Source organism: Symsagittifera roscoffensis, chromosome 1 (assembly GCF_963678635.1).
Source record: "Symsagittifera roscoffensis chromosome 1, txSymRosc1.1, whole genome shotgun sequence".
NCBI lineage: Eukaryota > Metazoa > Xenacoelomorpha > Acoela > Convolutidae > Symsagittifera > Symsagittifera roscoffensis.
Window position 1 is genome coordinate 92,341,909 of NC_087062.1, and position 15,984 is coordinate 92,357,892.

Sequence of the window (15,984 nt, forward strand, 5' to 3'; positions counted from 1 at the left end):
AGAATTTAAAAAGTAATTTTAAAATTTTATACTTCACAATCTTGAAACCTCCGTAACATTTTTCATTTCCATTTTTCAAAATAACATGCTCACAAGTACGCAATAATTCTAGTTCAAAATAGACCAATAGGATTCATCCAATCCGCCACTTTCTCTAACTCAAACTAAGATCAATTAGACGAATAATCTAGAACTCCAGGCACATCTCTAACTATAACTTTACAACCTCCAGGTCAAAAATAAGCAAACCACTCCAACTTGACAGCTAAAATAAATATCACCATAATACCGTACCCCTCCCTTATCTAATAACCCAAAGATCAACAATATTTCCCCAACTCAGACCACGAATACCCCCAAAACAAATTTGATAACTTAGCCTAAAGTCACAAAATGAAGATTTTAATTAGCCTAAAGTATAAAAATCTCACCATACCCCGGATCATTTGACAAACAAAAATAAAGAAAAAGACGACCTCCCAGTCACCATGAAAATTGCCCCCAACAATTTTTTACGAAACTCAACCCACTTGTCAAAAAACTAATAAATAATTCGACCACACTAGAAAATCGCCTCAAACAGCAAAAAATATTCGACAAAGAGATCATTTCTTAAATGCTTTTCTCTCAAACAGTCGCTCAAATATTTATCAATTTTAAACATTTTTTTTCAATACTTCAAGTCTTTATAATCTTTCTTTTTGATATCATCGAATCTTTTCTAATAATCATAATAATTTTTTGTAACATTTTTTTAATTTTCTACACAATAATTGAACTATTCCTCCAACTTTCCAAAACCCTTGAATATATCCACAGGTACGATTTTAACAACTTGTCTAAATGATACGAACAATTTTCAGTAGAACTGATATTTTTTTATTGTTTGTAATTTTCATAACATTTCTATCATCCCTCATTTTGACAATATGTAAATGTATAAAGAAAGCAATCATTACATTTGCCCTAGCAACAATTTTTCTAATTCTTTTTTTAGAAGAATATTATAATAAACATAAACCCTCTCACTAAAGTAACAATTTAAAAATCCATCAAAAATTGCTACCCAACAGTCACAGAATCAGTCTTCACCGACATCATCCCAAGATAATCCAACACCACCTTCAACTACTCAAAACCCTCAAACATCTACACGAATTTCTTTTCAAGACAATCCATACACCTTTGAAGAAAGGCACGCTCGTTTATCTGAACCACTAGAACCAGTTCAACGACAAGCATCCCTAAGTGAACCAACATATAATCTTTACCCAACACTACCACAAGAACTAAGTAGAATACGAAACCTTAGTCAAAACCAAAACACAGCAGAAATAAATAGACAAATTATACATCCTCGACGAAATAGAAATTTTCAAACTCCCCGAGTTCATTTTGATATACCTCAATCCCCAACACAAACCACTCCAGAAAACACCACTGGTATCACACCAGAAACTCCTACACTTTTTTCACAACGAAGCACTTCAAGTCTACCTTCAGACTACTTAGGTTCAACACCAACATCTGAACAGATACGTGAAAATCCCTTTAACCCCCCAAACCTAACATCACGACTGCCATATTGGACTACAAATTCATTCACACAAGGTGAACCAAATTTAGTCAATGACCCCATAGATATTTCTACGGATACAACAACATCCTCATCACTACCAGAAACATTATCACTACCATCAACACCATCAATAAGTCAATTTTCACCACTACCCTTTAACTTAAATTTTCCAAATAATCTCGACGCCAGATATCGAGAACAATCATCAATAAATATTCCTTTAAGATTAGATTGGAATACATTCACAGCACCTCCACCACTATTTGGACAACATCAAGAAAGTAACCGCCTTCATAACTGGGCACTTAATAGATTACAATATCGCCAAGATATTCACAACGATATCCGTGATCACAATATTCAAATACTCCAACAAAACAGTTTACAATTAAAATTTGAAATCACAGTTAAGTTAAATAATATTACCCAACATCCCTACCCATTAAATCCACCTAACATAACAGCTCAATCACTACCACCACCGTTTATAACTACTGAAGTAATATACAAATACGACAGATACACTAAAAACACAATTGGTTACATTACATTTTATAATCCATACTCAGGATTATCATACACATGTATATTCTAAAATTATTAATTTTTCTCCAAACCCTTTTTCTAATAACCTCAAATCAAAATATAAACCCTTCCCCTCGTACAGGACCACAAGATTTATTAGTAACACATTACGATTGCGAAGAAAATGAACAAAAAACACTACATAAATATGCAATCAATCAGGTATCACAATGTGAAACAGAACCACAAGCTATAGAAACCACAGATATAATAGCAACACTCTATTCAAAAGCCCGAGCAACAACAGTTACAGGTTATAAATTCACAGCAACATTTTCCGAAAAGAAAGTACATTGTTCACAAGTCTCGAACGGAAACAAAAACCGACTTGACCATGAATCATTCTACCAAAGTAATATAGAACGTCTTTTACATCTCAATCCCGACGATTGTAAAAATGAATTACTTAGACTAAACATCACAAAAAATAAAAACTCCCAAAGAAAATTAGTTAATTTTCAAGTTTTTTCAGACTCTGTACATCAATCACAACTTGAAAGACACCAAGGACATATAAGACTAGACGAAAAATACCCGTATAACGGCGCACACGGACGATTAACCTATGACCTACATGATAAACACTGGATACCACACATTGGTATAAATAACCCATCAAACTGCAAAGCAGACACAAAAAATAAAGGATACCAAGAAATAATGTTTTTCGATTGGAAAATACAACTCGAAAAAATACAACTCACACGAGATTTATCTGATAATACAATGATCTATCAAGGAATCCGACTACCTTGTAAAAATGATCAAGGATATTGCGACCCTACAACGAGAACACAAGCAACAATTGTTTGGTTCCCCGAAGACACATGTACAACATTTCAAGTAGCAAAAATACACGCTCGTATGATAAAATTTCACGAAAAATATTTCATACAATCAATTCCATATGAACAAGTCCATCCATCACGCAAACTAAGTTCCGATTTTCGAAACATAGACAATATAGAAAATAAATTGACACGTTTTCAAATATATCAAGAAACAGAACTTGCATGTAAATACAGGAATCCACTTCACAGAACACAATACTCTGAAATATTAGTTGAATATGAAAAAGGATTCGACATGACCACTGGTAAAGTAAAAATCGACCCATACGCCACAGGTCATCCTCTAAACGAAGGAACATCCTATATACCAGTTAATTTTGAAAAAAGCAACGGACAACCTGGTGGACATCTAAAACCTTATGACACCAGAAGCACACGCTTACAAGAATTATCACTAATGAATACTACATATTTTGGTAATATCCACTATGATATTCATTTGGATATGAAACTAGACTATACAATTAGCCGCATTTTTCAAGAAATGTCACTCTCTGAATTAGAAACACTACATCAACTATGCGAATTAGAACGAACACAAATACTACAATCACTTGCACTAGCAGTATTAAAAATACCCTACGCAGGATACTTATTATCAGGAAATAGATCAAATTTTTTAGACTACGAAGGAAACATCTTATGGTTTTATACTTGTACTAAAAAAGTATCACCACTATACGTTTTTGAAGATAAACGATGTTATAAAAGAATTCCTATCTTTTATAAGAATAAAGTACATTTCGTGGATACACTTTCACGAAGAACATATTTCTGGGATACCGCAGTCCCATGTGGATCAGAAAATAGCCACAATGTAGTACAACTAAACCCTGATGAAAACAAATATTATCTTCTCACTCCATATCCCACATTAATGCAATCACTCAAAAAATTTTCACCAGAAAGCATTCGCGCTATTGCTCGAAACCCAAATATAGACTTACAATCAATAGGAATCTATTCAAAATCAGATATTCAACATCACATTAGAACACAACAATTCCAAGAATTATTAACACAAATGGACACTATACAAAGACAATCAATAGACCAAAACTTACGCAAACTTGCAGAAACCGCAGGATTTGCCGATATCTACACGCAAGACTATAGCGGATATTTTAAAGACATAAAAGATTATATATATCTAAACGGCGAAAAATACCGTCCCCAAGATATATCACCAATTAACATTTTTAGCTTTGTTACACTCAAAAATGAGATCCTAGATTTTCTAGGATGGCCCTACTACATCTTAGAAAAATTGACTATTTTATACGCAATGTTTAACTTTATTGGATTTCTTTTCTCACTCTTAAAAGGAATCTACAATACATGTGCTATACACACACAAGTAAACAGACAAGCAAGCGTAGCACGCATACTCTTTGCAGGATTTTTTGGAATTTTTTCCACATCTATAAACAAAATTCTTTTAGACGCACAAATAAAAGAATATAACACAAAAATAACAACACGACAAAATACATACGACGAAGAACATAACAATGTCGACACACAGCCAACGGCACCACAATTACCACCCCTACCAAATAACCATCCACTATCCCTAGCCCCGCGAAATTTTAGAAATTTAGCAATCACACATAATCCAAATTTTCGACTCACCACATCACAAAGTCCCGTCCAACATATAATGACACATCCATCACAAGATGATAATACTTATGAACAAATTATTGAACAGCCCCATACCACCGCTTTTCAATCTCAAAATAATAATTTTTTTAGCCCACGATGAGCCGCCAACTTGGATCACTCCATCGATCAAATTCCCATCCAACCAACCTTACCTCTTCAATCCCAATAATACCACTTTTTGCTTTTCCGCCACCCGATTTTCCATCTAGCAATGTAACATCAGGCATGAATTCCGACACTAACTCACAAATTTCAGTTTTATACTCCATTTCACAGCTAAATAACCCGAATATTGAAACCCCCGACGAATTTGCCGACTCAGAACCATCTCCATCCAATAATTTTCATAACCCTTCTCATTTTTCTCAACCTCCTTTTCAACCCATATTATCAAATAACCCTGACCCAATCACTCCTACACCCTCTTATGCTTCCCAAGTTACCCCAACCTACTCCTCATACCATTCTGACCAATCATCTCCAGACACCCCCCGAATCTCCCCAGAGCTAGACAATTTTATTACCCTCCAACAACAACCCTACCACCTTAACACCCCGACCATAAACCAAATCTCCTCCACTACAAATTCATCCAATCCCCCTACACCCTCTTCAAATTATACCGAATCATTAGCACCATCATCCACATCAACTGAATCCTCACTCAACACTAATAGAGCTTATCGCACTTTTAAAAGAAAGTTCCCCAACCATCCTTTCCCAGCAAAACCAGGAACAGCCCGAGAATACATCAACCACCCCCAACATACTAACACTAGAGAATTTTTAGCCATCACTTTACCCTCATTTCCACAATACACCTTAAACACCCCTCATGACGCTAACGAAACACGCAACCTTGTAGACGAATTCGTTTTAATGCCCACTCTCTCTTGGACCTCATACTATCATTTCACTAACCCTCTTTGCTTACCTTTAACTAACACATCCATTGATATAGACCGAAACAAAGACATGCTATATCGACTAACTACACCACTCACCGCTAGACAATTTACTTACGTTGGATATAAAAAATCACTAAAAATACACACTGCACCTAGAGTTAACGAATACACACTAGAATACTATGATCACAACATCATCAGAGCTAACCAAGATCAATTCTTAGACGACGATCGCTTCGCTAACCCACAAATCACCGAGAAATTTTTCATCAAGACACCATATGTATTTACACTAAACATCTTCGACCGAAAGTTTGATCACATTATTTCAGAAGCACTAACAAGCACACAAGCGTACGAAAGTTTTAAAGAACGCTTCCAAATCTTTTCACTAACCTTTCATTTCCTTGCACCACACGAAAGAGATTTACACTGCTCACACGATATTATGTTGCGAACTAAACAAACACATACATACAGTTACTATCGTTTCATCCAAAATCACTTTGACCTCCACACACCCTCTAGACAACCACACCATCGCTTTCAATTCATCAATTCAAAATACACTTCACCGTATTTCCTAAATTTCACATATTGTATTAAAAATACTAACCTTCATGGTATTCTTCGTAATTATGACCCCATAACCCAAATGTATATTTTCTGCCCCATCACCAAGACCTTCAACGCAGAAGAATCCCGACCCTTCCTTATCCCGCACGAGTTTGTACAGCCTATAGAAATCCCCATTTTAGAATTCATCCACAACACTAAATTTAACCACAAGTTATATAACTTAATCCAAAACACACCTTATGAGTTTGCAGTAGGCACTGAAGAACTAACCACTATTAAGGCACTTCAATTGCTTTGGCCACTACTTCAAACTAAAAATATCATCCGCATCTTAGCTAAACTACTAACAACTTCAGAACTAATTCACGATATCTTCCCCCACGGTTTTTTCCCCGACGACTAACAGGTAAGTATGAACTAAATGAATATTACTAACTAATTAAAATATTGAAAAACTCACCATTCCTTATTCATGTTTTCTTTAGATTTTTAGCCTTCATCTTCAATCATCTGAAAAATTCACAAAAGAAAAATAAAAAATAGCAAACTTCTTCAAAACTATTTAAAACCCTATTTAACTTTTGCACCAACAATTAAATAAATATAATACCAATGCAGTAAATTAATTTATAAAATTTTCCCCTAAAAGCAGTAAATCTACATATGATGAAAATTTGTATCTTAAAATTCCCCCATTACTAGCAGTAAATTTCCAAATTCTATGCAGTAAATTAATAAAATGCAATTGCAGTACTAACCTTTTGATATTTTCATTCATTCGCACAGAAATTCTATCCACACTCGCACAGCTCGCCCACGAAGAATTGTTTAAAATAATGAATTTCAGTTTCAAGTTTTCACACTCAACAACTCTAACAAATAATAACAAGTTTCAAACTTTCCTTTAACCCGGTTGGAAAGGAATCATATACTAAACAAAACTAACCAACGCAGCTTACTAAATACCACAAATCATAAAATAACAGCATGACTAAGAAAAGGAAACCAACGGTACCCAAACCGGATTAACCCAGTTTAAAACTGGATAATTTATTCTTTTGAAGACTATTACAAAGTCTTAGAAAGAAATAATAAAACACAAAAAAGTCAAAAGACAAACCCATACCACAAACAATTTGCTTTTTGGAAAAAGTACATAACCAACAAAACATAAGTAAAACCACAACAAACCCAACATAAAATGTTGTCACATAACAGGACCCCTCATAAAAACCGCATGAAATCATACTCCCACACCTGGCCTAACCCACCAGGAAAGGACGTCCTGAGCATGCTCTATAGCCGGCCTAACCCACCGTGCTACATCCACGCTTTGTGACCACACCTTTATTTTTAATAAGAGCTACTCAAGGGTGAGTAACTCTTCAAAATAACCGAACTAAAACAAAAAGCTTTTGTGAAAACAACTAACTAAAATCATAATTAAAAAATATTAAATTAATAAAAGTTTTATAAAATGTAAAATCACATGATGCAATATATAGATCAGAATACAACACCAAGGACGAACATCAAAAGACAAGACGACCTCACTACACTCGAGAGAGAATGACCAACTATAATCGATATGCCGCTCACAATCACAACTCAAAGGATTTAGAGTACGACTTGACCTCGCAGAAAAGGACTTCATTGAACTAGACCAATGACCACCTCGATGTTCAAGTATACGTACAGATCCGAGTAACCAGGCATCCCCTCCACGCACAATCTCCACGCCATTCCCGAGCTAGATCAAACACAAAAGAAGTTCTCTCCGAAGAACAGAAAAACCTGACATAGCCAACCATTCTGAAACCAGAATTGATGCTGTTGCAGAGACTCAGTCGTTGTCACAAGAAGAACACAACGTCTTGTGTCCTCAATTCCAGATCCCTGGAACTTCCTTAACAAAAAGGAAACAAAAGAAAAATGATGTTCGCCAAATACCAACGTCCATCATCCATCCTTGAACTACAAAAGAACTGTTCTAAAAAACTCTGTAAAACCCGGATGGGTGGAACCTGATCTAAACTATATTTTATGATTGGATAAATTAAATGTTTTACCAATGTAAAGTATTTAATATTAACCAATCATGATCCATCTAACTAACAACCCACTTATTTGTAAGTGCTGAAGTTACTTGTAATTTCAGCACCAGAGAGATTTGAATTTAACTTAGAAATTAGTTGGACTCTCCCGAGCACTTCAGCAGCCGCAATAAACCAGTATACCCTAGATCTATTGAGCCTAGCAGAGACTAGTTAAACAACCTGAGACTAGATAGTATAAGAGTAAGATTAGGATCGGTATTAGACTAAGAAGTTGCACGAATCTATCCGGCCGAAAATAAGATAGCGTGACGAGCAGACGGTGTACCCTATCCGAAATTACTCTATGAGTTACACTCCAGTCCTAACTCATATTAGCGCGAAGTATATCGCGCGTTAATTGTCCCAAATTGGCCAAAATTGCAATCTTTAAACCCCCGTAACTTTACGAAAAATGATCACAGGTGAAATATCTTTTCAAATTTGAGCTCAGGACAACAATACCTTTCGAATGATATAAAAAATTTGCGTCAAAAATGGCTAGTTAAAAAGTCGAAATTTGTCTGAAGAAAAAAAAAAACCCACCCCGAGCACAAATATTCCGTTACTTTCGTACCGAAAGTCGGAACAATAATTGCAATTAATTGACAATTGACAAACATGGAGAAATCAATTCAATTAATTGACACAAGTATTGACACATTAGCTCCCAATTATTTTGCCAAAACCCTATAAAACCCTCAGAAAAAAAAGCCTAACAGAATTGAAAGCTATTACCTTGGATCAGTGGGAATATAGGCGGGGTATTTGACGCTTCACCCCCCTCAGGGTTTCATTCCCCTGCCGATCCAAAAGGTCCCTCTTTTCTTCTATTCTGAGATATCAATTTTTGGTGATAACTTCTACAGGCGCAAAAATATCCTAATTTGAGGGGGGGGGGGGGTGCGCGTCAAAAAAACGCAATTTAAATCAAAATTTTTGAAAAAATACCTAAAACCGCCTATTTTACCCTATTTTGTTTTCGAAATTTTGCCTGCGGCGCATAAAATTTGGCCAACACAGGATCTTCTTGGTGCTCCCGGAGAGCTGGGAAAATCAATTTGGTCGGCCTGAAACAAAAGGTCAACAAAATTTTGAAAACTTTTGAAAATCCGTCCCTTTCCTTCGAGAAAACCCTAGATCCGCATTGCCTCTGAAACTGAAACTGCAATTTATCTATTTGAAAAATTTTGAGTTCCAAGTTGATTTTATCAGTTTTCTTTTTTATCATCAACGAAAGCGTAAATACCACTATTAATTTTTTTCTCTTTTTTCTAGTTTGAAATTTGAATTCAAAATTTGAAAATTTGAAAACCTAAAGCAACCATATGAACAGTAATTTATTTCTACTGAGAATAAAGCACTACTGAGAACAAACTTAAATATAAGATTCTCATTGTTAATGACGACCCTAAGGTAAAAAATTCGACAGGACATTAAGGCGACAGGGCATTACGAAGACTTCATATATTTGCAGTCTTCTGATTGGATATATTTTTCTACTAAACTAAGCAATTAAATTTTTTTTTTAAAGCGGTGAAAGTAATTGCCTGTTTCTCTTTGGACTCAAACAATAGCGGCGAAAGTAGATACTATTTTCTTTTTAATCTCAATTAATTGTATTCTTAAAGCCACGGTGGAATTAATTGTCGTATTAATAGCTGTCGTCTCGTTTGTCGGCCCCCGTTATGGACATTGGTCGTGGTTATTAAAGTCAAAATAGCTGGCGACATGCCTTTTGTCCGAGTGCATCTGGTCTAGAATGGAAAGTGTCCATCTTTTGCTTTCTTGTGAAATCTGTTTCCTTCTGGAAATCAGACGGTAAGACCAGGTTGCAAAGAAGAAATTCCGATGACACGAAAACTCAAGAGCTACTGAAGGGTCGTCTGCCCTGAAACAAAATAGAAAAAAAATGAATTTAATCAAAATGTTTCTGATCACTTCGTTGAAATTTGGAGGACGTTTTAGAGCTAAAATGAATAAATTTGAGTCTAAAAGACTCGCAGGGGGCTGAGTGGCAGGGGGATTGAAGTTCACTCGTGTCGAAACCGAAGCAAATTTGATTTATTCTTAACAAATTGGAGAGTAAAAATGATATTGTAACCACCCAGTTGATGCCGTTCAAATATTAACCATCAATATCCAGCCTATATTGCTATGATTGTCAAATAAAATCTTATCCTTATCGATGGATTTGGTTGTCTTATCCTTATTGATGGATTTGCTTGTCAAACACTCCTATTTCTATGATTTGCTCCAGTTTGTGCATCACAGTTTAACCCCCTATGCTTACACCCCAACTTTTTAACCCGTAACAAGATAACCCCACAACAATTTAACACCCGTTTAATACCAATAATTTGTTTCAAAATAAATCCTTTTACAAGTATAGTAGTATTTCAATGACAAGTACTAATTGAGGCCTGGGAAGCCATTCTTAATTCATTTGATGCTTCTAGCATCTCAAAATTGCATTTCCAGTAGCCAAAGAAACAAGACTGCTCGTATCAGGGCGAAGCCCTGAATGTTCCGACCGCCTTTTAAGGTTTATAGAGCAGTAATGACATGAAAAATTTAAATGTAATAAAACAAAATTATTTTTTTTTTAAATTGCGATTTTTTGTTGACGCCATATTTAAATTGAGACGCCATTTTGAGACGCCATATTAAGACGCCATATTTAAAGTGAGACGCCATTTAAGTTGAGACACCATATTAAGTACAAAGTGATAAGTTTTGCTCCTATTAACAAATCATTTATGGCAAATAAGCTTCCTTCAGCCAATTTGGAACGATTTCTAAGACGGATTAAAAATCCGCTTACGCATTCATAGGCGGGAAAAAATTGGGCGTTGAATGTCCTAAATTGGCCAAAATGGCAATCTTTAAACCCCCATAACCTTACAAAAAATAATCACAGGTCGAATATCTTTCAAATTTAGCTCAGGACAACAATAGTTTTCAAATGATATAGAAAAAATTGCGCCAAAAATGGCTAGTTAAAAAGTCGAAATTTTTCTGAAAAAAAACATCCGAGCACAAATATTCTGTACGAAAGTCGGAACAATAATTTCTCATTCACGCGTTTAAAATAGAGCTAATCTACTGCTAAATGAAATTAGGTGGTACTTGGTTAGATTGAAATTTGTAACAAAAATAATATCTTTTTGTTATGATCACTCATGTGGAAAAAAAAACCTAGGTATCATAGGAGCTCAATTTTTCCACATAATTTCTAGTACCTGAAGAAAACTCGATTGGTATCAATCGTGGTATCCTAATGAAGCCCTATTAGTCTGAGTTTTTCCGTTTTTCTGACTGAAAGAACAGCAAATTACATATGACAAGAGAAGAGTCCGCACTCTTTATTATTTGTACGGCTGTTTTAAGTATTATAGATCTCATTTTTGTAGTTTTTAATTTTGAATATTTATTTTTTTGATTTTGGAATTTGTAGTTTTAGTTTCTTTAATTCAAAAATTTGGAAGATTCTTTGCTAGTTGCTGCGCAACAAGACACCATCTTTGCTTCAACTTAGAATTTAGCTTTGTGGGCCACCTCAATAAAAGGAGGCAATGGGAATTTATCGTATAACTAAGAGCTTTTGAAAAACAATTGGAGATTAAGATGATGACTATGAACGTATCTGCCATCCACATACAGTTAAGGTTTGCATTGGTTCTTAATGATTGCCATCCCAAAGCTCTTTTTACGGTAATTGTAGCGTTATAAGACCATTTAGGAAATTTTTAGTTAATTTGGTCTTTTGGTCACGCTCAGGCAATACGGTCAAACAAACCCGGTTGAAGTGCCTTGCCATTAGAAAAAACTATCATCTGTTGTTTGAAACACATAGGGATGTATCAATCAGGGGTGCCGGACATCAAATCGACGGGGCTTCAAGGCAAGTCGTATAATTGGGGACTTCAAGCCAAAGATTTTCTCAAAAAGCAATGAAGCATGATTAATTTGGAGACTGTTTTGAAAAAATTCTCGATTTCATAATCTTATTTTAACAATTGTTGGCTTTTCATAAATTTTGACCCTTTAATTGACGTTTAGGAAAGTTAGAATTTATACATTGTTAAACGTTTCATATGATATCTACACTTAATGCATTTCCAGCTTGCTTCTTGCTTAAAAACTAACAGAAGAAACTTTCTTGCCAACAAAAGTCAGTCTTTTGCAAATAGCCTCAATTTTGGAGTATTTGTTCCGACTTTCGTAGCAAAAGTAACGGAGTATTTGTGCTCGGTGTGGGTTTTTTTTCTTTAGACAAATTTCGACTTTTTAACTAGCCATTTTTGACAGAATTTTTTTATCATTCAAAAGGTATTGTTGTCCTGAGCTTAAATTTGAAAAAATATTTTACCTGTGGTCATTTTTCCTAAAATTATGAGGGTTTAAAGATTGCCATTTCTGCCAATTTGGGGCAATTAACGCGCGATATACTTTGTGCTATTAACGCGTAAGAGGAGATTTAATCCATCTTAAAATTGTTTCAAATTGGTTTGAAGAAGCTTATTTGCCATAATTGATTTGCAAGAAAGTGCGAAAGTCATCCTTTTGTACTTTATATGGCGTGTTCAAATTTTAGAAGAAAAAATTCATTTTATTTTATTACATTCAATTTCTTATGTTATTACTGCTCCATAAACCTTAAAAGGCGGTCGGAATATTCAGGGCTTCGCCTTGAATGTTTATATGACGTGTGGGGCAATGATTTTCACAACAAATGGCGTGTGGGAGATGATTTTATATGGCTTGTCGGGAGATGACTTTCACAAAAAATCTCAAATTTTAGAAAAAAAAATATTTTTAATTTCTTAATATCAATTTTTTCGTATTATTACTACTCCATAAACCTTAAAAGCCCGTCAAAACATTAAGGGCTTCGCCCTGATACGAGCAGTTTTGTTATGCTTTGGTCTCGCTGAACGGGTACTTTTATTCTGTTGTTTTGAATAACAAACCCTTATTATGAATTCTATTGTAAGACTTTTACAAAGAAAAACATACAACAGATTGTGACGATGTTTAGTCAAATCCACAGTAAAAAATTCGCACAATTGGTATATATTTAAGCAAAACTGTATTTTCCTAAATATGAAGTCCAATTCTATGTAGATTTTTGAAATGCTGTTAAAAGTTTGGGAATGAAATAATCTTTTTTTTCTACTGATCCAAGTATTTCTCAATTGAAATCTTTCTTAAACGCAAGAGCCATTAGATGCGAAAATCTAAAGGAATCTCATTGAACTTAATGTGTACGGCAAGCAACTGTCACAATATCAATTTTGCTCAATGCAACAGTTTGACGAAGACATTTTACATACTTAGAAAATTAATATTTATCTATAAACCGCAGTCATGGTTCGACAAATGTAAATTGCATCAATGTTTCATGGATCAATCATAGACTGAACATCTTCAAAGTCACACACTGTACAGAAAGATTGCTGGATGCCCAAAAATTGTTAAATTTATGCGACATTTCTGAATTGCAAGAGGCAACTTCAACCAGGGAAGGGAGATTTTTTACACTGAACCGAACCTGTTGAAAATGAAATTCGTGTACGACTTCCTCCTTCTGTGGATTCGAGTGACCCTTTCTGCTGTGAACAAATTACCGCGAGCCCCTCCCCTTTCATTGGTCTGCTGTATTAATCTCCACTCCGCGTCTTTGATCCACCTCTCCCCTGCTAGGCAGTACCGCTCTTCCAAAATAGCACCAGAATTGGTCCCTGAAAACAGAATTTCAATAAGCAAACCAGCTCAATAGTTTTAATTTAACCCTAACCCTAGCCTGACACCGGCGCACCTGTTTTGTTTGCACACTTTAAAATTTAGTTTCCAAAACATAGATTAGGAGATACTTAAATTCTCTCTATTTCAAAATCGATTTATATTGATAGATCAACCAAAATTTTTCTAGATTATCGCTCAGTATTAGCTCATTTTATTCAATCCATTTTAAAAAAATACAACGGCAACTTTTTATCAATTCTTCTTTAAGTGAAACTCTTCGTTACTCAAAAAATTTGAAAAGCGTTAAATATCCAACATTTTGCGCAGAATGCTTTAAATTTGAAGCACTCAGTTTACCATTGTTGTAAAAGTAACGTAAGATCCCTGTCGTGTTTTTTGTATGCCAATCTAGTGCGTTATACCCTTAATAACTTTTGTGAAACTACACAAGAGGTTTACTTTGATACAATTTGAAATTGGAATTTTATAATTTTAAAAGTTGTTTTTGATTAACCAAAAAATTTGAAATTTACCCAAATTTGAATTTAAAGCTTGGGCCATTTTTGGCTAGATAATTTTTTTTTTGTAACATTTTATGCAAACTTTTTTCGCATTTTTCTTTGTTTATATCAAAATCCAATTTTCGAAAAATGCATTCAAATTTCCATAAGTGGTTTGTTTTGTCATTTTTTCTGCTCAATTGATCTGGATAAAAAAGTAGGCAAGTTTTTCCTGATTTCAGTGCGTATTCTGGTTTCTTCTTGAGCAAAACTACTTCTATAGGTGCGCTTTGAAAATTGGCGGATGATACAATTGATTTTGTAAAGTATTTTTTAAGAGCTGTTAATTGAATTTTGAGTACGAAAACATCCAATTGCGAAAAAAAACAAAAGTGCTCGTATCAGGATGAAGCCCTGAATGTTTTGACTGCCTTTTAACGTTTTTGTAGCAGTAATAAAATAGAGAAAAATAAATCTACATTTTTTTTCAATTTGAGATTTTTTTGTGAAAATCATCCTCCCACACGCCATATGAATACACAGTAATATATTTGGCTCCTATCAACAAATAAATAAAGACAAAAAGCTTCTTCAACTAATTTGTAACGATTTCTAAGACAGAATTAATAGCGCTAAGTCTATCGCGCGTTAATTGTTCCAAATTGGCCAAAGCGGCAATCTTAAAATCCCCATAACTTTACAAAAAATAATCACCAGTGAAGTCTTTTTTTTCAAAATTAAGCTCAAAACAACAATACAGTTTGAATCATATTTATAAAATTCCGTCAAAAAGGGCTAGTTAAAAAGTAGAAATTTGTCTGAAGAAAAGAAACCACCCCGAGCACAAATGTTTCGTTCTTTTATTTCTAAAGTCGGACCAACAAAAAAAAAACAGTATATTCGGAATGTTATGAGTTTAGAACTTTGGTAGTATAAAATCAAGGTAATAAAAATTTAATTGATTCAATACAACAAAACAACTCGAACCTTAATGCAAATCGGTTTTACTTTGAAAAAATTTTTTATTTAAACAAATAGTTCCCCAAAAACCATCCTCCCACACGCCATATGATTACACAGTAATGGATTTGGCTCCTATCAACAAATCAATAGTGACAAGAAGCTTCTTCAACTAGTTTGTAACGATTTCTAAGACAGAATTAATAGCGCTAAGTCTATCGCGCGTTAATTGTTCCAAATTGCCCAAAGCGGCAATCTTTAAATCCCCATAACTTTACAAAAAATAATCACCAGTGAAGTATTTTTTTCAAATTTAAGCTCAAAACAACAATACAGTTTGAATCATATTTATAAAATTCCGTCAAAAAGGGCTAGTTAAAAAGTAGAAATTTGTCTGAAGAAAAGAAACCACCCCGAGCACAAATGTTTCGTTCTTTTATTTCTAAAGTCGGACCAACAAAAAAAAACAGTATATTCGGAATGTTATGAGTTTAGAACTTTGGTAGTATAAAATCA

At 34.4% G+C, this 15,984-nt stretch overlaps 2 protein-coding genes across 2 annotated transcripts in view; both read right to left on the reverse strand.

Annotated features, from left to right (window-relative positions):
• The window catches only part of LOC134852404 (protein dopey-1-like), a 247,182-nt gene that overhangs the window by 78,768 nt on the left and 152,430 nt on the right, over positions 1-15,984 (reverse strand). The window lies entirely within an intron of this gene.
• The window catches only part of LOC134840730 (alpha-2Db adrenergic receptor-like), a gene marked incomplete at its 5' end in the record, with an annotated part of 87,252 nt that continues 85,066 nt past the window's right edge, over positions 13,799-15,984 (reverse strand). The window contains 1 exon segment of the mRNA XM_063856744.1: positions 13,799-14,004. Coding sequence (XP_063712814.1) covers positions 13,799-14,004 — 206 coding nt within the window.